Source organism: Doryrhamphus excisus, linkage group LG8 (assembly GCF_037039965.1).
Source record: "Doryrhamphus excisus strain RoL-2023G ecotype Guam linkage group LG8, RoL_Dexc_Guam_v1.1, whole genome shotgun sequence".
In the NCBI taxonomy this organism is placed as follows: domain Eukaryota; kingdom Metazoa; phylum Chordata; class Actinopteri; order Syngnathiformes; family Syngnathidae; genus Doryrhamphus; species Doryrhamphus excisus.
Window position 1 is genome coordinate 6,251,333 of NC_136364.1, and position 26,591 is coordinate 6,277,923.

The following is a 26,591-nucleotide window of genomic DNA, read 5'->3' on the forward strand; positions in this document are numbered from 1 at the left end:
GTTTGTCCAGTCTGAGATATGGCTTTTTCTTGGCAGTCCTGCCATGAAGTCCAGCATCCCGAAGTGGCCGCTTCACTGTTGATACTGACACTGGTGTTTGACGGCTACTATTTAGTGCAGCTGCCAGGTCTTTGTCTTAAACTACACACTCTCAGATATATGTGTAGCGTTTTTCTGTCCTTGTTAAGACCCAGTTTGTGCTGCTCTCTGAAGGGAGTAGTTAACAGCATGGTAAGAGATTTTTAGATGTCTTTTCTAATCATCTATTAGCCTTATAAAATGATGAACTTGGATTAGCAGCCATACCAGGAGATTGATGCAGAGGACTGACAGTTGTTGATAGTAGGCCTCTATGCAAAAATATACATCCCTCTTTCTAAATCATCTCATTCATTTTATTTGTTTGTAAAATGGAAAAATAATGTTTGTGAAATGCATGAAAATTTGTTTTTCTTTGGAAAACAAAGACATTTGCAAGTGTTCCCAAACTTTTGAGCGGTAGTGTATATATTCACGCTATATCCAGTTCTTACACAGTGATATTATCTCCCGTTGAAGACACATTGTCTCCAGATACCGTCTGAACCTCAATTCCGATGGGCACCGGACAGATCTCTGACGGGTGTTCAAGGCGCAGTTTTTTCAGAGTCTCAAAGTCCCCGCGCCCAGAAGCGTTATTTCTGCTAAACCATGGAGTCCAGCATTGGCGAGCTAACGTCCAGGTAGGATATGGTGGTTGCAGTTGGTTTTGCATGGGGGGTGACAGAAGACAAGTCACAAACAAAGGACTTTTGTAAAGCACCAGAATAACCAAGCTGAAAACACAAACTTACATGAACGACCGTTCAGAAAACCAGCTTGCACCTCGTTTCCTAGAAAAAGACGTAAAAATGGACATAAAAATATAGCAAAACGATGGAGGGGCCAAGTGAAACTCATAGAAGTCTTTTTGAGGTTTTATCTAAAATATTCATTCATTTTCTACTGCTTATTCTCATGAGGGTCGTGGGGGGGTGCTGGAGCCTATCCCAGCTGTCTTACACCGTGGACTGATGGCCAGCCAATCCCAGGGCACATATAGACAAACAACCATTCACACTCACATTCATACCTACGGACAATTTGGAGTGGCCAATTAACTTAGCATGTTTTTGGAATGTGGGAGGAAACCGGAGTACCCGGAGAAAACCCACGCATGCACGGGTAGAACATGCAAACTCCACACAGAGATGGCCGAGGGTGGAATTGAACTCGGGTCTCCTAGCTGTGAGGTCTGTGCACTAACCACTCGACACCGTGCAGCCCAGCTTGTTTTATATATCAATTAAAAAAAAGAAAAATTCCTGTGGAGAGTCCGACTATGCCAAAGAATTAGTTTTGATGTTCTTGATCAAAAATATGTCATATGGAATCAATGTAAGATGATCATAATAACAGATCATAAAGCAGTTTTTACCATGGATGATAATACTGTAGATAAATGATATCGTGCATGGTTGCATGATTTAAAAATGATCGTACCAGCATGCAGGGCCACAGTAAGAACACACACCTGTCGGATAAAACATATTATTAGCACAATGTTCTATTAAATCTAATGTACAGTATTTCAGTTGATACATTACCCATCCGATCATGAACTGGGCCGCCATGTTTCTATCTAAAGGGGAAAAAAAGTGATGAGTGTTGTTAGCTATCCCAGTTGACTTGTTTACGCTCTGAAGTGATCAATCCCTGATATATTTTCTTACATTTTCTTCACATGCAGTGTAAGAAAAGACAAGTCAAAATAAAACAAATGAAATAGCAGTTGAGAAAATGACAGTAAAACTGGAATGTTAGAATAAGAGATTGAGAATAAATATATAAATACTGGAATAGCACAATTCATAAGAAGCGTAATGATAAAGCATTATTAAAAGTCACAAGTGCAAGTACACATATTAGTTGTTTACAAATAATAATCTATGCTGTGAAAAATGCCAAAGCTCTTACAGCGCAGGATGCCGCCGTTGGTTGTCCTCGATCAAAATGGTCAACGTATCCCAGCTTAAATACTTGAACATCCAAGGAAGATCGCCCACAGGAACATTCCAGTTGATGTCATTTCACACACCCAACCATAAACGAGCGACAATTAGTTTGCCATTTAAAAGTGATTATAGATAATCAGAGAGTGTCTACTAAGTGTTTTGCTGAATCATTGAGCAACTTAACAAACAGAAAATGGAATTGGACCTTGTGCAGATGCAGCAAGGGTGGCTTGCCGTGTCCACCCGGTGGACGGTGAGGTCCGTTGGTGGCTGAGCGCCGGTCTTGACTTCTCGGCTCTGGTGCTTGGCCTCCCCGTGGCTTGGAGCTGTGGAACTTCCTCTCCGGGGGTGAGCTGTTGGGCAGGTGTCGGACGGCTCGCCTGTGCGCCCCCTCCGCTTGCTCATGTGCGGGCCTCCCCGCCTCGCCCGCTCCTTTGTCTGCCTCGCTGCTGTAGCCCCGACGCCGTGGTCAAGGGGGATCTGGGGTGCTATCCCCTGGCGGTCCGTGTCTCCCTAGGCTCGGGGCCTGGTTGTGGGTCTGGGACCTGCCCTATAACGCCCCGCACACCCCACCCGGGGACGTCCACGGTGTGCTTGCTTGTGTGCATATTGAGTGGATGGGGTGTGCATGTATGTCTGAGCTATTTTTATGTATTTATTAAATACTTATTAGTTTTATTATGATTACATGTGTGTGTATATATATATATATATATATATATATATATATGTGTGTGTGTGTATCTATAGCTATATAGATATACAGGGGGTGGGGTCTGCGGGGGTCTGGCGCTGGGTGTTCCATCTCTGCCGCCCGGTCCTCCATCGGGCAGTGGGTCCGGGCCTCTTCTGTCCCGGCTGGGGCAGTCCTGTGTCAATGATCGGGCCTGGGGTTACCTGGGGCGAGCTGGGTTCCGCTTCCTGGGGGTGTGTGGGGGTGCGAGGGGGCGGTGCCTCCGGCCGTGGGCTGGGGCTCCCTTCCGGTTGTCAGGAGCGCCCTTCTGCCCTAGCGGGGTATGGTCTCCCACCAGTCTCGGAGGTGTGGCCCTCCTCCAGCCTGCTGGCGCCCTGTTGCTGGTTGGGATTGCTCTTCCATGGCCTCTTGCTGGTCTCTTCGGGGGGGATGCTTCGGGGGTGGGTCTAAACATATCATGCCAAAACATATTTTGCCATGAAGCAAATATGCGACAAACACGGCAAAACATTGGGAGAAAGAGTACCACAAGCTACCCAGCATGCCTTGCGACAGAAATATAGGAGTGTAATTTCTGCATGGAAATTGCACATAGATATGTTTGTCAGTCGGTTACTTTGTGTGTCGTGTGCGTTGACATGTTGTGTTGTTTGCATGGCCTTCAGATGGCATAGGACTATTTTGGTGACTCAAGCGTGCCGCAATCGCACTGCAAGTCATGTTGCCAGCTACGCTTTACGTGTACACCCGACCTCTCGCCAAAGTCAGCTGGTATAGGCTCCAGTTCACCCACCACCCTATAGGATATGAAGGGCTGGATTAGGATGTTTATATGCACTATAACAAGCAGGCTTTAGAAAACCCCTGACGTTTCAGGTGTGTCACCTCATTTTCATACCATCGGAGGGTGGCAAAATATCATTTTGGTCACATCATTATTCATCATTATTGTGCAAAGGGCGTCTCTGCTTAAAATTAGTCATTGTAAAAGTTCAACTTGGAACCTGAGTGAGCCAAATCCAATTAAAGCCTTGTAAGGAGCAAGGAAACAAGAACAGATTCAGTCGCCAGCCAATCAGGGCCACAAGTGCAAACACTCGCATTCACCACAATTAAGCTAACATTCATATTTCTGGAATGTGGGAGGACCCGGATAAAACAAACACACACAAGGGAGAAAATGCTCCACACAGAGATGCCCAAAAATAGATTTGGATTCAAATCTCCTGAGCATGTGCAGGCCAACGTTCACCACAAGCAGACTCAATGCTGACAATGCCAAACAGGCTCCTTCTCCGCTTGTACAAGAACCGAATGGCACCGGCTCCCATGGCATCCCGTACTGCCAGGACACCCCCCGCAGGACACCGCAAGGGACACGGTCCAAGTCCAGAAAGCACATGTAGACAGGTTGGGTTGGCAAAAATGTAGAACTTGTCCAGTGTTCCGTGACTGGGACTAAAACCCCATTGCACCTCCTGTAGCTGAGGTTCAATGAACGCCCATACCCTGTAGTTGTACCCTGTGACCCACCTGTCGTTGGAACACACCGGTCACCCTTCTTAAAAGTGGGGACAACCACACCAGAGGTACTGTCCCTGACCCCGACTCAATATTAGTCGAGAGAGTCTTGACTCTGCTTCCTCTATGGAAGGGATGTCGGTGGGATTGAGAAGGGCCTCAAAGTATTCCTTCTACCGTCCGCCTGTATTCTCATCATTGGAACTCCTTCTGTGTGAATTTTAAACATGAAAATATGAGATGTCACCTTTCAGCTGCATTGCACCGTTTTTTGCATTCTTGCATTCTTCAATCAAGCGTTGACTTGGCAGCTCCAAGCAAAAACTGTCCAAACAATAGATTGGGCTTGGTCTTAGTTTATTTGCGCAAGTTAAAGATAAACCCTTGCAACTGTTCATTGGGCTTAATTGTTTGTTGAATGTTGTCTTTTAATTAATACTCCGCCCCACATAATAGCTGTACTTTATTCCAGGTGGACATACCTGGGATGTCGGTGGCATTGGCCGTCCACCTCACTGACGTGAGCTCGAGTATGTAAACTCATTTGACACGCCTGCCACGTTCCGCTGTTTTATTTGGAACCCTCCCAGCGCTCATTTCCTGGTTTGGATATTTTCACCCATGACAGAATGAACAGAAACACTTTCTACTACAGAAGACTAGTATGGAGTAGAGGTGCTCCGATTGATCGGCCACCGATCAGTATTGACCCATATCAGTGCTGCTGTTTTTGTCTCTCTCTCTCTCTACCGGGCCGCACGGTGGCCGGGTCAGATGATCGGGAAGACCTGGGTTTGATTCTCCACTTGGGCATCTCTGTGTGGAGTTTGCATGTTCTCCCCCCGTGTTTTCTCCGGGTACTCCGGTTTCCTCCCACATTCCAAAAACATGCATGTTAGGTTAATTGGCCACTCCAAATTGTCTATAGGTATGAATGTGGGTGTGGAAGGTTGAAGTTCGCATTCACTTTAAACGGTTGTAAGTAAGGCTTGGGAATTTCACAATGTTGTTTATGAAGCCATCTTCACCACTTGGAGCAAAGTTCCCAATAGCCTCCTGGAAACACTCACATCAAGCATGCCCAAACTAATTTTTGAAGTGATTAACAAGAACGGTGGGGTTACTCTTTACCGAGTCCGGAGATTTTTTTTTTGTTCTGGTTTGGAGAGTTGTCATTTTTTGAGCAATAGTCTTAAACTTTTGAACAGCCAAAAACACAAAATCATTAAAAATTCAAAAATTTCAAGTAAAACGAATGGGTGTCAGTATTGGGTGTCTGTATTGGCAATAGGATCAATAGCAACATTCCCAGTACTGCCCAAGCCAATTAGAAAGTGCAGTGCAGTGTAGTGATGGCAGTCAGGGACATGTTTGCTTGTGCTACAATTCAACAGCACCACCTGGTGGAATTTCAGCGCCGTACACATTATTCAACTGAGGATTAACCAATCACCATTACATACAGTGTAGTACACAACAGTACTACAAAAGTGTAGGTCTAACTCAGGAATATGAAATGTTATGAAATATTCAGAAATATGAAAAGGGTGTCAAGGCCACAATATGTTCAGAAGTAATATATATTTCAAGAAGAAACTGCATGTCAGCTTTGTGATATAGGTTAAAAAAATCGTATTGTTAGGATGTACTTCTGTCTTTGCTCTTTGTTCATTTCGCAAATATTTATTTTATTTATTATAAATATTTCAACTTTACTTTAAATAATCTTTGTAAATTTTATTGTTGTTCTCATAATTATTTTACTTTATTCCCACAATATAAGTTATCTCAAGCTGAAACCAACTTGGGTCTAAAATACGGTAATAAAAACACTAAATACACAAATTTAATGAAACCATAATAATAAATAAAGAATTTCTGACATTTATCACCATTGCTTTTTGTGAGGAGGAAGTAATAGAGTCAGGAGAAGCATTGATGAGCTCCAACCAAAGCACTAGCAACTTTTCCATCTCAATAAGACCACGACACTTCTTAATTATTGCTGTCGCTCTGATAGAAGCAGATTCTTGAAGAGTTTAGTGATTTCCGATGCTCTGTGGGGACATGAACACACCATAAATCCTGACTCTGTGTGTTTTTGTGTGGATGGGGGCGGAGGATGATGCCTACTGCAGGGAGGACAGTTGAGTTTGCTGATGTTGTTTTTTTTCGTTATTATACCCTGTTTATTGTATAAAAAAATAATTGTAAAAGTTCATATGGTATTTTTACATTTAAATTAAATTATTCAGAAATAAGTTGAGAAAGAGACATACTGTAGGCTGAATCATAAAATCATTCAAGAATCTCATTTGTTGCAATTAAAAACGACAAGTAAAACGTATCGGTATCGGCCTCACTCAATCCTGTATCGATACCTAATTTTGCCGTATCGCCCTTACCCAGTGTGGAGCATGGCAATCACTGCTGTTGGCCATGATGCCATTGCCGCATCGTCACTTATCGCGAGACTACAACGCGAGATTTGAGCAGCTGTTGAGTGTATGTGTTTTTTAGACTAGTTCTAGTCGGACAACACGTGGGGGGAAGAGGTTGACTTTGTATGGGACACTTTTTTTATATATAAAGAAAAACCCGACACTTACTTTGACACCAGCCTTGCTCTCACCGTGGCGGCATCAAGGACTCGAATTTTCCGTAAGTGAAACCGATACATGTAGAAATGGTGGCAAGGGTTTGTAACTGCATGCTCACGCAGCATGGCCTGGGTCACACAAACTCGCCGCGATGTGACGGCCTTTTACACACACAACTTGTGTTAATGATGGTCGTGCGTTTCTTCCAAAGTCGCTTGACTGGCCATGTCATTGAGCAGCTAGCTTGTGCGGCGTTACCAAAGCTAGCTCCATGTTTCTGACATAACAAGACAAATGTCTCCCCGAGTGTTAGTAAAGCGAACGCCCGAACAAAATGAACATTAACAGTCGTGACAAGCAGTCACAAGCAGCGGTAACTCTTTCATTTTAGTCAGGCTGGTTAGCAAGCTAACGCCGAGGTCTGAGGCCGATCCGGTAAAGATGGACTCTTGTTGGCTAGAATGTCCTTAGGTTACATCGAGACGCCGGTGCGTTACATTGTGTTTCAATCAAAAGCATGAAAAACGATGTTTGTCGACACCATTAGGTTGTCCGGGCCGACAATAATGTCATATTCTTGTCACCGTTCTTTGACTTTTGTACGTCATTCCTAAAATGACGTATAAAATGGTATCCTCAACGAGGCATGCTTTATTCCCAGCAGTGCCAGTTAGCTTAATGCTATCAGCGAAGCTTTTTGGAATTACTCGTATGTTTCGCGATACACACTATTTATTAAACACATATTTACATATTATTATACATCTATAGCATGCATACATATTGTTGGATTTTGATATTATTCAGTGGTACTAACTTCGCATTTCCCTTGGTCAGCCACCAGCCTGGTTGGGTTATTTAAATTCAAAGGTTGTGTTTTCAGCGTTTATCAAAAGCATGCCTTTTTCAATCAGTAAAACAAATGTTCCGATGTTTAATATTTGATTTGTCCTTTATGTCATTTCAAGGGGACAGACGTCCCTGTTGTAGCTTCCGGTTCACGCTGTGGTACATGATGCTAACTTGTCGGCTAGCTAACGCCAGATTAAAAAAAAAAAACTCCAACGCGACTTTTATTATATTTTAGAATGTTTTAAGCAATACCTCCACCAAATTAATTGTTTGTGGGGATTTATTGTTTAACGTTTTGGCGTTAAGAGTGACCTTAGAAGTTGGTGTTATGACCTTTTAGTGTACTTTTAGAGCACCAACTAAATGCTTTGTTAGTGTCACGTGGGGTTCTTACTGTCTGGCGATAGGCTAGGTTTTAAATTGGACAGGCTGAGAATAGTGCACAAGGAGCTGTTAGCACTATACCTGTCGACTAACCAGACACAATTCACAATGTAACATGTTCGTGACTGGAACAATAAAACCTGTTCAACAATTTTTCTAGAAAGACATGCCCAAAATGAATCAAGGTTTTTTCTATAAAGTTGATTTCTGTATCAAAGTAAAGGGGGAAACTTGAATACTTTAGCATGGATAAGAGAATGTAGGTAACTGTGCTACCGGGATACACAAAAACGTTCCTGGGATTTCTTTTGGCAGATTGGAAAAAAAAATGGTCATCCACATAAGTCCCATCCGGACGGAACGGATTGCTGGGTGAAAATGAGGTAATACACAAAGTACACCTTTGTGTGGTGCTGTAAACAGACACACTCGGGCTGAATGAGTATATTTCACGGTTTTTACACTGCTTAGTGACGAGCGTAAAAGACGGCATGCACCTTTTTATTGTTGTACCAAACCCGCGACACACACGGAGGACATACTACCGGCCTTGAAAATGAAAGTGCCCTTTGCGGTCTGTGTAAACAAGTGCCATAAAAATATCTACATATGCAGTTGGAATTGCATGGGTGACTCCATCTTCCTTAACCACAAGCACAGGCATTACAATTTGTCAAATATTTTGTTGCAATGTGTGCAGAGGCTGACATCCCATTGGAACAGGTCGCCGCTTTGTTACCAAATACTAAATGCGCTTTACAATTTGAGACAACTGTATTTAATTATGGCTGTTCTATAAAAGTCTCAGCTGAATTTAAATTGTATACCATTTTTATGGTCATATCGTGATACATCTGAAAAATATCGAGCTGTGTGCTAAAGTCTACATCACCCAACCCTAGTCACCGATAACAGAGGTTTTGTTCATATATTGACCTACATTGGATTGGTTAGCGTCTTTATGCACAAAATGTATCAAAGAGCCCCTCGCATGTTTACATTTTTATCTTTCAAGCTCGGGCCAGGTTTGTCACATCAGTCTTTTTTATTTAAATTGTATTTTTTTATGAGATTGACATGACAAAGACTTTCAGTAATAATACCGTACATCCTTTTATGATGAGACCCAAGGTCTGTTAAGGAAAGGCATGTGCGCAGGACCTTTTTTTAAACATGGAGGGAGGGAGTCATTCCTGTAAGTGGCCATATGGTTGCTCTAGGTGTGCCTTTGGATGTATTTTATTTCTGCTGAAGAAAAGCCTGCATGACAATTTAAAGTCTTTAGAATAAGTGCACTTAATGATTTAAATGAAAAAAAAACAGCAGGGGTGAAATGTGCAATATCTTTTGAATAAAAAAGCTATCAGGTCATGCAACCTTTAATTATAACATCATCTTTGGCAAAAGGGCATTCTAATATTTTGCTGGTCATGTTGGACAATGATTTGTTTTGTGTTGAACCTCCCACCGTTGTTAAGTCAAATATTAAATCACAAAATATAACAACAAAAAACTGAAATGTTGATACGAAGAACTGTTTTTTTTTCTTGAAAAGGGGAGTACCACCATGAACTCCGGACTACACTCGGCTACACTCCCTTTTTTTTTTAATTATAATTTTTTTTACAGTTTTGAACCCTGCCACTTCAGGAAATGATACAGCAAATTGGCTGAACGAACTACAGTTCCCATGAAGCTTAGAGTGCAGTGTCAGGAAGTAGTGCATTTCTGAAGTGGACACTAATATCAAGTTTTGAGGTCTTATGCAATGATTATGTTTTGATCTGACTATATTCTTCGATTGGGGTTTGGAAGCATCTCACGGCGCATCACCAGTGCTAGCAAGTGATGGCGGGGACATTGAGTGGAGGTAGGATTGCAAGGTTTATAGTGTCTTTCTCTTACAAGACACTGAGCTAATCTGTCTTTGTTGCTCGTTTCTCAATTTGTTTAGACAATTTCTTACATTTTTTTTGTCGCATATGGCACGTATGTCATCAATAGCAACATTTATTTACCATGCACAGCCTTTGTTTTTGTGGATTGGGTCAGGGCACACAATTTTTGACGTAGCTTCAGACCCTTTTTCAATCTTTGCGTCCAACTTTTAAGTCAAACATATTTTGCTAAGTATATATTGGTTTAAAATAGGAACAATGTAGAAACATCTTCACTGAAAATGTAAATGTGTGCCTTAATATCCCACCACCTATTTAACAGATCCGCCATTGTGCGCCTCAGCTTGCTGCCACTCGCTCATTTTCATCATGGTCATAGTGCCATCGCGGTGTCCTCCAAATGTTTTCGTCGGCCCTGCAGCTCTCCGACTTAGATTTCCACTTTGGTTTTGGAAAAGTTTCGCTTCGTCGTCTTTGGCTTCTTGGCTGCCACGATTCAGAAGAACCGAGCGAAATACAATCGAGAGTCATTAAATATGGATGCCACTTTACATCGACCATTCATGGTGAGTTGAAGGCGTGGCGAGGACGTGATGTGAGGTGCATTTGGACAGCGGCAGGTATAAATTTCAGTAGGGAAACGCAGGGATGGGTTTACACTTGTAACTTGGTGTCTTGCAAAATGGAGATCTCGTATTGCAAATGAGCTACAGCTTTTTCTCTCTCTACCTGCAGGTGTAGCTAGTGTCCTGAGGAGATGCCGCTGAGGTTTCGCTCGGTCGTGCCCTACACACTACCCGGAGTCCTCGTATTGATTGGTTGGTGGTGGTACACCTCCCGTAAGAAAGAGCGCCTCACCAGCCATGACAAACCGTGTGAAGCTCCAGCTACCGCGGCCCTGAGGACGTCTCTAGCAGTGGGTAGCAATGGCGTGTGTGACAAAGGCACTGTCACCCCTACAAACGACACGGAACATCACCTCCTCTGCAGACATTCAACAGTTACCAGTCAAGACGAGGGTCATGAAAACATCTCCCAGACTCTTGTTCAGGATGCATATGCAACATGTTCGGTCGGACAAACTTCCAAAGATGCGGTGTCTGATACTAGTGGAATGAGACTGAATGTGGATAGACCCCCGGTCTCAAGCCTGCCACCACATGAGCGGGGGGGCGACAGTCACAGAAAAGAACACGGCTGTTCGCAGAAAATCCCTGAACACGCCTTGGCGACAGAGACGGAGCTCTACATAAAGAGCGACCTAACTTGTGCTGTCAAAGAGATTGTCTCGCCCTGCCGATCCACCAAAGTTACGCACTCGGTCTCCACGTCGGTGTGCCTTTTGGACAAAGAGAGGCCCGAGCCAGAGGGAGAAGTTGCAGAGAACCACAACACCATAATGACGCAGAATGACGGCTGTGTAGTCACCCCCGCTAAAGTGCAGAGAGTGACTTCATCACAGTTTGATTCCCTAGATGATCACACGTCGCTGCACGACTTCAATCAACACATTTTAACCAGCACCCCTACCTCCCCGCTTCTGACCTCTGATGCCCAGACCGCTTCATTGACTGAGCAGGAAGTCCCAATTCATAGCGCGCAGCAGAATTTGGAGGTTCTGGCAGCTGGACTCATAACTGAGGTCATCTCGGCAGCCACCCAGCAGGTCCTCGGTGTCGCCAGCTGCCAGGTGGCAGACAAAGGCAAGAAGTGCCACCACCGTGGATTGTCTGACGCATCTCAGACAGACCACGAGCCTCTACAGGTGGAGGTCAAACGGAGCACAGAGCAAGTGATGCCCAATGGCTGTTCTGCGGCGTCTGTCTGGGGGTCTGAAGTCAGTGGGTCGGCTCACCAGGCAGACGATACGCGGGGAGACCCCTTGCCAAAACTGTCTCACCAAGCAGCAACGAGTACACCTCTACCAAGCCTGGACCCAAAAGGTGTGGAATCGGCCACACAGGCTGAAGACTCTGCTTGTAGTACATGCTACTCCGAGGATGGCATCAGCACAGAGGACCAGCAACTGTTTGACAAGAAGCGGGACATCTTCCAGGTTAGAGACTTGTCCGAAAAAGAAGACGCACTACCCCAATCACTGGTTGAGACCGCTACAGAGGCCATGATTTTGGCTTTGACCGAAGAAGATTCAGTGAATGTAAATAGACCTGACGGAATGGACTTGAGGAATGGAGCTCATGGTGCGTGTGAAGTGGAAACAGACCAGTCTGGAGGTGAGTTATGAGTGTTTCTCTCTCTATGTCGGGGGGTCTCAAAGTCAGCTTATCTGTGGGCAGCTGGAGGTAGAGACCGGGCGAGGCCGGGCTACATGAAGTATTCCACAAATTGGAATGCAAATATGGAAATGTATTGGGATGTAAAACCATGTACTGTTGGTTCTGCCCAACATGGTTTACACTCGACAAGCATCATCATGCCTTGGTGTTATTGTAGTGTCAACAGTATGTAACGCTGTTTCTTCTTCTCTTAGGCAGTTGGCATCCACAGTTGAATGTTGACTTTACTTAGCCTGGCTGCATTCCCTGGCATCATTGTGTCTAAGTAGAGAAACAGGTTTTTGCATTTCTGGTCCCAGCTTTATTCCCTGCCATATTGCTTTATATTGCATTATTTAATAATCTATTATTTACATTTCTAAAATCAATTCAGCATCGTTTCACTGTCCCGTGAGATGCACTGAGTGTTTTTTTCTGCCACTCCCAGGTTGCAATAGGAAAATGAAACAAAGTGTTTAAGATAAAGTCAAACCCAAAATTATATATTTTTAGGTTTCAGATGATTTCCCTTGCACACCTAGTATAAAAATGTTAACTCAAACTTGAGTATGATAAATAAAAAAATAACTAATAAAAAATAAAATGCTGAAAGTTAGTCATCCAATCAGATATGTTCAGTGCTGCAAGAAGTGTTTGTAACAAAAGCTTATTAAAATAAGACAAAGGATCAGATGGGCATAACATTGAGATAATGGCCACCAAAATCTATTAACGCTGACAAGCATATTATAGCACGATGTAATGTCTCCTGTCTAAGATGTCTTAGATTCTTTTATGTCAACTATATTGGGTAATACAAGCGTAGAACTCGGTTCCCTTTGTGAACGCATGCACACGCGCGCAAACACTTCAGTTACACATGTGAAAATTATAATAAATTATTTTCATGTAAAACAACCATTTTTTGTTTAATATTGTGGCATAGTTGTTTACATATTTTGGCTTCATTTTTGTCAAAGTGAAAGTTGTGCTTCAAATATATTCTTTCACACAAAGCTGTTTTTCTCCCCAAACTGAAACTTAGCCAAGTTCTACTGATAATTGGTAAAGAACGGAAAACGGTATGAACAAGCTTTCTTTGATGAAGGATGAGTCTAATCTTTCCCGTGTTTATGTATGTTTATATATGCCTTGAAAGAGACATCATTCCTTCGAGTTTGGCAGGTCTGCTAAAGTTGCTAAAGTGATGATCTGATGACGTGAAAGTGAATAAATGATGTGAGGATGCCGGACTTGTTAAATCGCTCCCTGGAACAGGCGGCAAAGCCACACATCGACTTAACTGCAAACCTGGTGGGTTGCCTGAACGCAATTTGAGAGCGATAAAACAAAACAAAGTCCACCAAACCTTTAGACTCCAGAGTTCTCCTTCATGTACTTCTTGCATCGCGTTCAAGTGATATTGCATAATATGCTGATAACGTGCTATCACATAAGTTATACTGCTTAAGTCTGAACAGTGACGCTTTTCCCTCATGTAAAGGTATAACTGCTGTTACTAACATTGTGAACATGACTTTCAAATAGTCTGATTACATTTTGAAATTGGAACATAAATACAATCCAATGTGACAAAAAAAAATTCACACCTACAGCATTCGGAGTGTGCCGATACAACCTTTTCACTTACGATGGGATACTGATATTGCAGCCTTGAGCATCAGCAGGTCATATGAAGTCTTGCCAGGATCCTCTCACCTTTTTGAAAAAACATTTTTGTGGTGCAACTTTGAATGCGCGGTAGGGTTGGTTGTGTTCATCTTTTTTTTAATCATAAGCTGTTGTTACAAACATGGATTTGTGGAATTGGGTACAGTTGTGAAAATAGCCCTTCGTCGCATTAAAAATCTAACTTTTTCTTACACACCATCACCAATGATATTGTTTGGCTTTTGTAACAAACCTGTCAATCAAGTCCCTAATCCAATAAAACTTCAATAAAAGTCCATGCTGTAGAAAATAAATTGGAACGATGGGTGTGCAGAATACTTTTAGGGTAGGACTAATCATTTGACATGGTGTTGGATCAATTTGTGGTGTGATTAAGAATATGTGACATTTATGATGCAATTCTAATTTGACGGCCCCTTGTACAAACAACCAGCAGAACATGTTTCCCAAATTACGTAATTATTGAATTAAATCCAAATCTGTTTTTGCATAGATCAGCCTTTCGGAAATATGCAAACGCGCTACGTTTGGTTGATGTTCCCAGTCAAATAAGCACATTGAAATCAGCAATAATTCAATGGAAAAATGGCTGTGATCATTGCAGCACATGTGGTGCACGTTGTATATTGGCTAAGTAAAAACAGGCGTCTTGTTAGATGTTTTTAACATTGTTGTGGAAATAGAGGCCTAGACTGCAAGCGAGTAAACTCTGGTGTGGAAAAAGTAGCTTGCTCTGGACTGCAAAAAAGAAGTCTTTAGAAAGAGGCATCGACTGTTTTGTTGATACATTACTGGCCCAAATTGCATACCGCTGTACTGAGAGCAACAAATACACTGAATATTTGAATTTGTGTATAGTTTGTGTATATATTAACGGCAAAGGACAGTCTTGTCTGTAAATACTGTCAAGGTTCGTTACTTTGAGTGTTGTTCTCAGACATTGTTGCTGGAGAACATCAAGCTTGTGTGCCAACCATTTAGTGAGAGACCAGGTCTCACTGGCATTGACAGACTACTATTGACTTGATGGATTTTGGTGTGTATGCCAATCACGGGGGAAGACCGGATAATGTGATCAGCTTTCAAGGCTTTTTCCAATTTCCTACCCCATCTGTGGTCACGGAGCTTCCATGGAAAACAAAGGAGCCAACCTTGTCCAGCTTTTTGTTAGCAATTGTGAGTTTTGACTTGTCTTACGGCCGACGCACATGATCTTAATCCTTTTGTTCTTATTCACAGCCCAACTTGACTGACCAAGTGGTCCGTCATCCGTTGCAGGCAATATTATGTTGGTGCCAACAGCACAATATCGATGGAGAAATCTAAATTCAAATTGAGGCGGATGATTTTGTTGATTCCGTAGGATGCTTAAGGTTGGCTGCTCTATTTTACGGCTCAGAAGAAAGTCCAAGAAAGGACAAACAGGAACACAGAAAGGATTCAGTAAAGTAAAGTAAAAGCCGCCACACCTTTTTTTTACGTGAAAACAATGTTAAGTTGTTTTATGAATGGACATAATGTATATGCCGGGGGTCGGCTACCTTTACTATGAAAAGAGCCATTTTACCCCCAAAGTATGTTCAAAACAACATTGGAGGTAATTTGGTATTTTTTTGGTATCATAGTTCAGATAAGACAAGTTGGAGTACTCGTGCTAATATTGGATATAAACTTCCTGATTTGTTTACTCTGGCGCAAACAAGTTCCCATGCCGCTGTTTTTAAATGATCGCTAATTTATTTTTTAGACTTGTCAAATAGCTCTGGGAAAGTATTACTTATTTTCCCTCATGTTTACCTGTGTGAGAGAGAACTGAATAGCATCCTGTCTGCTCATCCTCATGCTCATCCAATCACCAGCCAGAACTGTCAGGACACAGTTGGATTTTTTTGAACTCATCACAAAGACATGCATTTTCCCCGCTCAGGTGTATGCTACGGCAGAGGTGCCCGTTACGGCTATCGCGACGGTGTGGGTCGCGTGTCGCCCACATCGTAACCATCACTTTGTAGATGTCATATGACATCAGTCATCTGACATTAAGCCCCCTCCCGATTGGCTCTTTTGCTTTGGCCAAAAAAAGTGCATGTTGGCAACCACACACACGGATCATGCAACTTTCATCTTCATTATTCAGATTACGGATAAACTAACTCAGCAGTCAGATGCCTAAATCTTGAACAAAAGTTACCCGTTCGCTTGTAGCGGCTGGTTGTGTAGGACAAAAGTCAGTTGTTTCATGAACCCTCCATAGAAATGTGTTTCCTTGACTTAATCCTTTTCATTTCTTGTATGAAATGTGTACTGTTTGACAGCAAATGCTAACTGGACTTAAATGGCATATTACTCACTTTATGTACACAAGTACTGGAATTATGTTTGATACCCTTTACTTGCCATGTTGATTTGAATTGCTGAATGATACTAATTTGATGTCCTGTTAACTTTGAAGCTGTGAATGTGAAATGCTAATCATCAATATTTAGTATAGTAGTTGCAAAGTTTAGCGGTTAGATTTTGTTATATGCTATGTTTTTGGTACCCTCCGGGACTGGTTCCCGGCTAATGACACCGATGGACAATTCAGAGTCGCTTTTTTGGCAGACAACAAAGTTAATAAGCAGCTGTATGCTTTCTTCATTTTCTTTATGAAATCCTTGCTTACCAAAGTCCATCCATCAAAAAAAATCTACGCCATCATTTTAAAGTTCTCAAATTGATTTCAGCAGAGCTGGGCTGATAAAGATTTTAGCCCAACATTTTTGCAATGATTGTGGTGCACCGTTTGCTTTTGAATAACTACCTGTCACTACCTGTCCAGGCTCTGATGTGAACAGCATGGACTCGGGTGACAGTGGCTGCACGATGGGCGCTGGGGAAAGTCACAGAAGCCAAGCTTCCTCCTCGAGCTCAGACATAGTCTTCTGGGAGATAGAGGTTCCAAAGGTGAGACAGAACTGTCTTAATGTGTACACTCCATACCCAATTTCACCCACGTCATACTTATTGAGAGCAGCCAGCTATTTTTACTAACTTATTTATGATAAATGCCTTTGCCAAGGCATTCATTTGCCATAATAATTGCATACACAATTTGTCATATTGAAGTCGGGGGGGGAATCAAGACAAGTATGTAGTCCTTTTCTCTGCTTTAATGGAGAAATATACGGCAACCCACTTAAGTTGGACCGGTTTGTCGACAACTAGTCTTCCGACCAGCTTGTCAAGTCCTGGTTCACTGTGTTGTTCTTAGTCTGCTGATGACGTCACCATTTTATTGTGTTGTTAACTTTATCTTTCTAGTTAAAGGGTTGCCTAATATACTCATTTTCTGGCCTTTGTTTTGAGCTATGGAGTCCTATAGAGCGGCTCCACGTGTCCAGATCATCCTGATTCTGCACTTCTCACTGCAGCCTTTCCATTGATGCCTTCCTACCCAAATGGGTAAAAAAAATGTGTTGTCTTGCTGGAAAGGACATAACAACCACGTTAGTTGAATACTTTGAATGAGGACACATTTTGCCCAACTAAGTCATCATCCTAAATTGCGAGTCAAGTTGAGGCTGAGTCCATAGTAAGACCCCAGTCCATGTTGCTTGACTCAAGTCCATACTTCTGGTTTTATTATTTCATTGCACCTTTCAGCAAAATGACTGTGAATGTTGATGTTTTCATTCTTGGCCAACCCTTTTTCACACTCTTGGATGTTTGTGACTGCAGCAATAGTTAATTAGTACCTGTTTCTTTATCGTGGCTCCAAGACTGTACTTACATGAGGCTGTTTGTGCCGTGCTGGACTTTGTGAGCCATGCAGTGAGGTTTATGGCTGGAGAGGCAGTGACTTCATTGGAGTCACATTTACATGTATGATCCCTCCTGGTGTACCACAACCATGTCTGTCCCACCTATTGCATTTTCTCTTCAGCAAAATAAGCATTTTTATATTTTATCTCAATTACTCGTGTTTTTTTTTCCCATTTTAACCCCCGCACACATTATGAAATGTATTACCCTTAATGACCTGCAAGGAGTGATGACATTATGGCCATTCTATGGTTGGTATACATTGCATGCCTGCACGTGCATGGAATTGTGCTACCGGCTGGCTTGCCTCTTCCAGTCGTGATGAAAAAAGGGAAGCGTGCTTTTCCTGGGCGCCAAATTACTTCTCTTAAAATTTAAAAAGATCCTGGTGTTAGTACACCCTAAAAATGTCAGTGAATAATCTTACAGTGGCATCTTTTATCATACTTCTCACCCTTATCTACGTATGGCTGTTTTCTGAAAACTAGTGCCTCAGGTATCATTACTACTATTACCTTTTCATGTATACGGATAATGATGCAGGTAAATGAGAATGGAACAATTTGAATGATTTATTTTCTGTACTGTAAGTAAATTAGAATTTATCATCAGTTGAATTTGTTTGAGAATGTTTTTGCTGTCTGTCTTGTCCAGCTTCTTGTCGGCCGCTTAATTGGTAAGCAAGGAAGATATGTGAGTTTCCTGAAGCAGACCTCGGGTGCAAAGATCTACATCTCAACTTTGCCTTACACCCAGGAGTTCCAAATATGCCACATCGAAGGTGAGTCGGGGTTTCATGTCCACGTCTCAATAGGGCCAGCATTGGTAGTCTGACTGAGCAGGGAATTGGATGAATTTATCACCGCTGTGTTTGACTGAAGTGGGTCTAACCTCATATTTTGACGTCAACCCTGCCAGGTATGCAGCAGCAAGTTGACAAAGCTCTCTCTCTGATTGGGAAGAAGTTTAAAGATCTGGATTTGACCAACCTTTATGTACCCCCGCAACCACCCCTGACATTGCCATCGCTCCCCATGACTTCCTGGGTAAAAATGGATGTTTGCTGAGTCATTGTTTCACACAGTGTTCTTCATAGTTGGAATAATGTCCTATAATATTATATATACATATATAATATAATAATACAACATCAAGGGTGTCCAAACATTGTCCACTGAGGGCAGAGCTATAAAAAAGATGAATGTGGGGGACCAATAATATCACTATTATTGTTATTAATTAGTTGTTACTTTGCAAAAAAATAGTAATAATGAACAGCAAGACATCATTGCTTCAAAAGTTGAGTTTGCAACAATTGGTTGTTGATGATAAAACAAAGAAAGGTGGTGATTTAAAATACTCATTTAAAAACAGTATCTACATACATCAAAATACAACAACCATTACAATACAATATAATAAAATACAATGCAAACAACCAACCCAGATTAGGCACAGCAAGTGAAGACTGAAGGCTGGAGCTGGTCATCGCTTTGAGCACAGACCTAAAACCTTGCTTTTTAATGCACAAGACTAGACACACACAAACTAAAAAGCACGTCTAGAAGCCTCAAGGTGGGGCTTAACAAGAAGAAACTGATGTTTGGGTCGGTCACCTGTCCAGACACAGTCTCAAGTTCTTGTTTTTTAATGCACAAGATTAGACACATGCGATCCAGAAAATGATATGTAAATGTTACACTGAGGGGCGGGGGGAGTGGGCTAATAAATTGACAATAAAAGCACAAATACTGTGGATTTCAGAAAACAGATGGAATGATATGGCACTCTACAAGAAGCAATGAAGTCTGGAAAATTAAATAATAAAAAAAAATCCAAAAACTGTTACAACTATAATGATGAAAATGGTAATATTAATGATGATTATAATAATGGTAATAATGATAAAGATTATATCAATAATGATAATAATATTACAATGATGATAATAATAAGAGGGGAAAACAAGACTGTGGCATGAACATGATTATATCTTGCAAAAAGGGCTAGGCATTTATAAGCTTTTGCTTCAGCCTACTCCTTTTGACCTACTCCTTGACCGGGTCACAAGCCCGTTTTGGGCTTGTGATCAGATAGCTGAATACAAATGGAAATAATGGAAAGTTATATTTTCATTGATGTAAGAAATGCACTGTAATGTTTCATATATTTGCCCCCCAAAAAAAAAATAATAATAAAAAGCAATTAAATAAATCCAAAGAAAAAACAGCTTAATGTCAGCTTTGTGGTACAAGTGTAGTAAGCAATCAAATGCTATTGTCATTTACTGGTTTATAAAACAGAAACACAATGTCAAATGAAAATCACCAGAGGAATGCCGTCGGCACGATAATGGCATGGTTTATTGTGAGTGACGGGCACAATGTGTTTGTACCGGATGCCAATAGATACCGAACAACAAGCCCTGTGCAGCCATCATAATCATGAAAGTTGATGTGCACTTACTGGGCGTGGCACACGATTCATGCTCTACATCCATGTATCCATTTTAGATTCATGTGATCCAACTACATCCATCTGTGTTTGGCAAGTTGCCATTCTGGATGACATGTCCATCTAACATAGTTTAAAAGGTCCATGGATTGCATCCATACTAGGAATAAAGCATTGGATTTAAGCACAGCAGGCTTTATACGGATGTGTGGCATGAAACGGCATCAACATAACTACTGAAGAATTACGCTAACAGGAGGCGAGACATGGACTTGGTGGATGTCCGTGCTTATGTGTGCTCTTATTTTTTTATTCTCAGGTTGTAACATCATGTTTGTGCTGTACTTTGTTGTCCAGCTTCTTCTGCCCAGTGGCGTGACCGTGGAAGTGATCGTGGTGAACATCGTATCAGCCGGGCACGTCTTTGTCCAGCAGCACACTCATCCCACTTATCACGCCTTGAGAAGCCTGGACCAGCAGATGTTCCTGTGCTACTCCCAGCCGGGCACACCCACCCTTCCGTCGCCGGCTGAAGGTAACCTGACTTGCACAGCTTCAGAATGACATCATTAGTTTTTGACAACGTCATGACAACAAAAGAATCAACAAAAGTTATGACATTGGATTTTTGCAACGATCAGCAAGAGCAGAAGAGCCGTCTTAAGTGATGCTCTTTTGTACAAATTTAGCACAGTGTCTCACTGCCTTTTTCCCTCCAGTTGGAGTCATATGTGCTGCTCCGGCAGTGGAAGGAGCCTGGTGGAGAGCTCAGGTCATCACTTTCTACAAAGAATCAAATGAGGTGGAAATAAGATATGTTGATTATGGCGGCTATGACCGGGTCAAGATTGATTCACTACGGCAAATACGGTAAGATTTGGTTGCTTGTGCTTTCAGTGTTGCTGTAACATGTGGACGATGGAGAAGGGTCACTTGGGCATGAATGCAGAAATGGCTTTTTTGTGCTGAAATGAAGTGTCAACAAATAAATGGCTAATTTAATATTAGATTATAGAGCGTGTGGAGAAGCTAGTCGCTGGTTGGTGTGGTGTGCCGAGGTGTCACTACGCCAGTCATGTAGTTCTTCGGCATAACCATGTTAAAAATATATGTTCTAAGAAAATATTGAATTTATTGATAATGAATCCTACTTTGTGGAAATTCGCTTAATGCGGTCTGGTCTGGAACCAATAAACTTGTGACTGTAGAGCTGACTGTATATTGGCATGTTCTCAAAAAAGATTTGTATTTACCACATCCAGCTATTCGGGGGTATTGTTTAGTAGAGTGATAAAATGACATCGAGGTGTGTTTTACATTCAGCATCTTGATGCCTCTTTCTTCCAGGTCTGATTTTGTAACGCTACCGTTTCAAGGGGCTGAAGTATTACTTGACAACATAGCGCCCCTACCAGGTACGCTAGTATTGCCGTTGAAATGCTAATAGTTGAATTCTGGTTAGTTATGTATTCTTTATGTCTACGACATCAATCAGGAGAAGATTGTTTCTCGTCTGAGGCCACATCAACACTAGAAGAGATGACACGAGGTGTTTCATTGCTTGCACAGGTAAGCTTTGGCCCGTCAAGTCCTTCAGACCGTTCACGTTGATTTGGTGTTGACCGCTTCTTTCTCCGGCTCTTAAAGGTCTCAAACTACGATAGTAATACAGGTCTCCCACTGGTTCATCTGTGGAACATAATGGGGGAGGAGGTAAGGCACCCCAGCAGAATGTTTCTTATTCATGGATTTAGCTGTACTTGCATGCGTACGTGTGTTACGAAGAAAAGGTTGCAGTGGAACCAAATGGGATTTAAACACACAAAGTAAAACGGCCGCTTACAGCCAGCAACTTGTGTCTTTGTAAAGTTACACACGGCTAGCATTGGAACGTTATGAAGCATGATTAGCGGCACACTCACAACCATCAAAAGGTTATAAGAAATGTCAAGAATATTGTAAAATATTGCATTCACATATATACAGACCTTTATACTATATAGACCTTTATACAAGGTCACCAAATGCACACACAGCATCAGCATTTTTGGACAATGATAGGAAGGGGAAAATATCAACCTGAGAGAGTCAGACTTTCACACAAGCATGGTGCATTCGAGGACCACTGGGAATAAACAATGAAACATCAGCAGACAAACATGCAAATCTTTGCTTCTGAAAGTTTTCAATAGGCTTCTTTTTTTTATTGGCCTGTTTTGTCTGTAAATATTTAACTGCCTAGGGGTGGCCAATCTGTGGCCTGTGGGCAATTATTAGACATTAAAATGCCTTTTAATGTGTGAGGCATGTTAAAGAGATTATTGCAAATGTTGATTTGAAATCGTGTCAAGTCAGTTTTTATGGGCCTAACAATTATTTGAGGTTTTCAACCATTCGGTGGTGTCCCCCAAACATAGCCCCCCATGTAATATGGGGATCTACCGTATGGATAGATTCATTTTAAAAATGGTTTGTTTTGTCGTATTTTGCTGTCAAAGCGTTATTTGTTGTCTTCTTCAGGTCATTTCAATTAACCGCTCGCTGGCAGAGAGGGGCCTGGGGGCCTGGGTGGATGGATTTTGAACCATCGCATTCAAAGACACATCACTGGATGAAGAGTGTTTAGTTTTGTTTGGTTTTTTTTTTTGTTTGTTTTTTTTGGTCCTGTTGTTCCTTTTCGTTAAAAAAAAAAGGATGAAATAAAAATAGTTTTCAGGCATACACAAACAGCACTGGTCCACAATTAGATCATTTAAATGACATTTTTGGTATAGGATGTAAGTGAATAAAGGTTCAACTCGTATGTTTTTCTCCCAACACACACTGGGTCTTAGCACACTAAAAAAATCAAACCTGTGTAGACACTGAACTAGAACTTCACTCACAACTCTGTCAGAACATTTCTTTTGGTTGTAAGAACTCTTTAAGAAAAAAAAAGTTTCCATCAGCCATCTATCGGAAGGGCATGTCATTGCTTTGTCGAGGCCTAACAAGGCTATATTAGTTACCCGAGGTGTGGACTTGACTATACAATATCATCAAAGACTTGCGACTCGACTTGGATTTTGACATCAATGAGCTTTTCAGTGAATGCGTTGAGTAAAGTGTCTAATTCACTTTTTCGGGGATCTAACAGAATATGGATTTAGCTTTGCTGTGAGAGAAGCGTTTCAAGAGAGTAGAAGCTGAGGGCTGAGTTGGTTACTTGCAGTTTTCTATCCAACCACTTGGGGGGCAGTGTTGTGCTTAGAGTTGCTTTCGAGCAATTTCGTTTCCTGTGGAGAAGTCGTGAACAATGTCGACAATTAACGGCCACATGATAACACAACGGCGTAACTCTGAAATAGTAAATAATTGCATTACCAGTTACCGAAGAGCATTTTAACGCTATTAGTCCCAACATGGATTATTTCCTCCTCGATTCTGTCCATCCTTATCCAAGCGTTTTACTCACAAGGCCAGATGTGGACTACGCATGTATGGAAATACGATAGACCGGTGTGATTTTCTGATCAAGATCCTCAATGATGACCCAAAGGGAAACAAAGCTCCTAGACAAACACCATCAGTGAATGTTCATTCAAAACAGTGTGGTTGGAAGAACACAAGCTTTCTTGTCTTGAAACATTTCATGGCGGCCTCTTTTTGAAATACAGTACTGACAATTGTGCTGGATTGTCATTTAACATCTACTCCATTTTTATAAGAGCCTGCTAAATTTAAATCTTTATACTTGCAGTACCGCTAAACCGACTTGTGACATATTGGCCTAACGCAGGACTAACTAATGTATGGTATGTGGGTGGTAAGGTTCATTAGGAAAAGTGTTTGACTGCTGCCAAGGTCTTAACGAATGGGGTGTCCAAACTTTTCTGAATGAGGCCCTTGCTGGAAACAGCTTGGACACCCCTGTCTAAATGTGTTGGATTTGCAGACATTTGAAGGAAAAAAACAAATACAAAGAGGGGACATCAAAAGGTTACATGGAAAAGATGCAATAAAGAAAACAAAATCAAAGTTGCAGAGTTAAAACAACTAACATTTACGCTTACTAAAATGCTTGTGAAGCACACTTGAGAACTAGTCCACAGTCCTCTTTGTGTGGTCAGACTTGCAAGGGAAGGGCCCCGTGTACGGTCTATCCCCATATTTCCATTCGCCGTTCTCAAATCCAAACTACAGTAAAGTCTCGTTATATCGATATCGGTTAAAACGAATTACTACTTATTACGATACTATTTTCATTTCCCGGCAAATTTCTAGTCTTTTATGATATAATTAGCTCCGTTAGTACGATACACGGTTATTATGATAATCCGGTTACTAGGATGCCCTTTTCATCTCCCGCCAGCCAATTTGGTCTGCTTATATCGATACAAAAGCAGCTTAAATCAATCTTTGCTTAAGGATTTCAATACCAAAAAAGAACACGGCGAACGGCTGCTTCCAGTCAACTTTATTTTTCACACTTCCACCACCAGAGTGCAGCACACACTGCGGAAAACACCCGTCCCTCGCGCCTACCCCTCCGGGTGGCAACACCTTCCCTATCGATAGTTCCGGGGTGAATTATGTCCCGGTAACCGGTAATCACTACAACGTAAGTTTATTTTTATTTACTGTAGTACAAAATGCATTGTAGTACAAAAGCATGCTAGATACGCAATCCATGAACTCAAGGAGAAAATGACATGCCATATCAAAGATCCGCCCACTTTTAATGTAGTTCGGCGCACAATCGGATATATGGATAGTCCGGTTATATCGGTATTTTTTCCGACTCCCGAGAATATCGATATAACAAGACTTTACTGTATTTTTATCCACAACGTGACAGTACCATATGGAATATGTGGGTATCAAACACAAATGCACTAATACGTGCGTGACATTCATAACCCACAAGGCATGCTGGGAAGCCCAGGTTCACACCTCCCCAATGGGGTTACCCAGCATACCTTGTGGAGTCCATATGCTAGCATAGTTATGAGTGTGTAGGTGTTTTTTTTTTCGGTATCCACATTGTCCGTGTGGTTTTACTTTTGGTTGGTAGGCATTTTGGGTTGGGTACACCCTGGACCGGTCGCCAGCCAATCACAGGGCACGGCTTGAACAGCGCGTCAAAATTTGACGTCTTCAGCCACTCAATGTTGCTAACAAGCGGGGCTCTACTGTACACTTAAAAATAAGCAGTTAAAATGTGACATTTTTGTATTGTTTCTAAATCCTCACTCTCGTATGGAGACACGTGTGGAATGATGGATGTGAAACTTGTTTTTAAACACAGTGTGTTGCTTCCATAATCAATTCCCCAAATCTATTTGGCCAGGGGTATGCAAAGTGCGGCTCACGGCTCATGTTTGGTTGGTCGTTGGCATTTTGTAAAAAAACAAAGTCATTAAGATGTTTGATTAGTGATTAAACGCATTTGCTTTATCACCGATTACGCAACTCTTTCATATTTTGTCTTAAATGTACAAACTGTACCCACAAGCATCCTTTAACAGAAGAGTTTGGACATCCCTGTGTGAGAACCTGTACATACGGAGGCCTTTTGTATTTAAACACTTCCATTCAACAACAATAGCGGAGCAGTGGCCATGTTGTTACTGTCTCTCGGGAACGGGTGTATTCTTGCTCTTCCAATTCTTCCAATGCCAATGTAAATGAATCACGTCCCACCGTACCTACTATAGTTTCTCTGTAAATAAGATCTATTACTCTACTTTTCTAGAATACTGATAGAAAGGAACATAAAGGGAAAAGTCTTATTTATGTATTCCTGTCCTGGGTCGTTCCGCCTCAACCGTTCAGTCACGCTTACTATTTTTTTTGAAGCTGTGGGACTGGTTTTTGTGTTTGCATAGCTAGACAAGTCATTATTGGATTATTTTTAAACAAGTGTTGCTGTGCCCAAATGAATTAAAACATGTACAGATGAGGGTTTTGTTGTAAGACTATTTGGATTGTACAGAACTATTGGGGGGAACAATAAAGTGTGTCAAACGTGTTTGTGTTCACTTTTTTCAAAGTTGTCTTCATTATTTGAAGTATAAATAAATTGATCTGAAACATTGGAATTTGATGTTGGAATATAAATGTAATGCTACTCGAATTATTGACTTTTGAGTTAATGGCATTAATCTATAAGAATTACATCTAAACATTACACCAAAAATCAGACATATTGTAAATATTAAAAAAATCACATATGTCGATGTTATGACGTTAGAATCGATACTGATACTACAAGGTATTGATATTCGGGAATACTCGGGCAACATCGGCTAACATCCTGGAGCATGGAGAGTCGGCACATCAAAATAAAAGCACGCCAGTAAAATAACACGGTTGTATTACAGTTTTGGTGTTAATGTTTAATT

The 26,591-nt window shown here is 41.6% G+C and overlaps 1 protein-coding gene across 3 annotated transcripts; it reads left to right on the forward strand.

Annotated features, from left to right (window-relative positions):
- Positions 1-6,731: 6,731 nt before the first annotated feature.
- akap1b (A kinase (PRKA) anchor protein 1b) lies at positions 6,732-24,882 on the forward strand. Of its 3 annotated transcripts, none has more exons than XM_078792688.1 (11): positions 6,732-6,909; positions 10,718-12,216; positions 16,772-16,896; positions 18,409-18,535; positions 18,673-18,800; positions 20,566-20,743; positions 20,928-21,078; positions 21,556-21,623; positions 21,704-21,777; positions 21,856-21,921; positions 22,729-24,882. In XM_078792688.1, exons 2-11 carry the CDS (start codon positions 10,740-10,742, stop codon positions 22,789-22,791), a joined length of 2,457 nt encoding a protein of 818 aa, XP_078648814.1. In that variant the 5' UTR covers positions 6,732-6,909; positions 10,718-10,739; the 3' UTR covers positions 22,792-24,882. The 3 variants fall into 3 exon arrangements, with proteins under 3 accessions (XP_078648814.1, XP_078648815.1, XP_078648816.1); XM_078792689.1 differs by lacking the exon at positions 6,732-6,909 and adding an exon at positions 7,249-7,336; XM_078792690.1 differs by lacking the exon at positions 6,732-6,909 and adding an exon at positions 8,410-8,467.
- Positions 24,883-26,591: the final 1,709 nt, after the last annotated feature.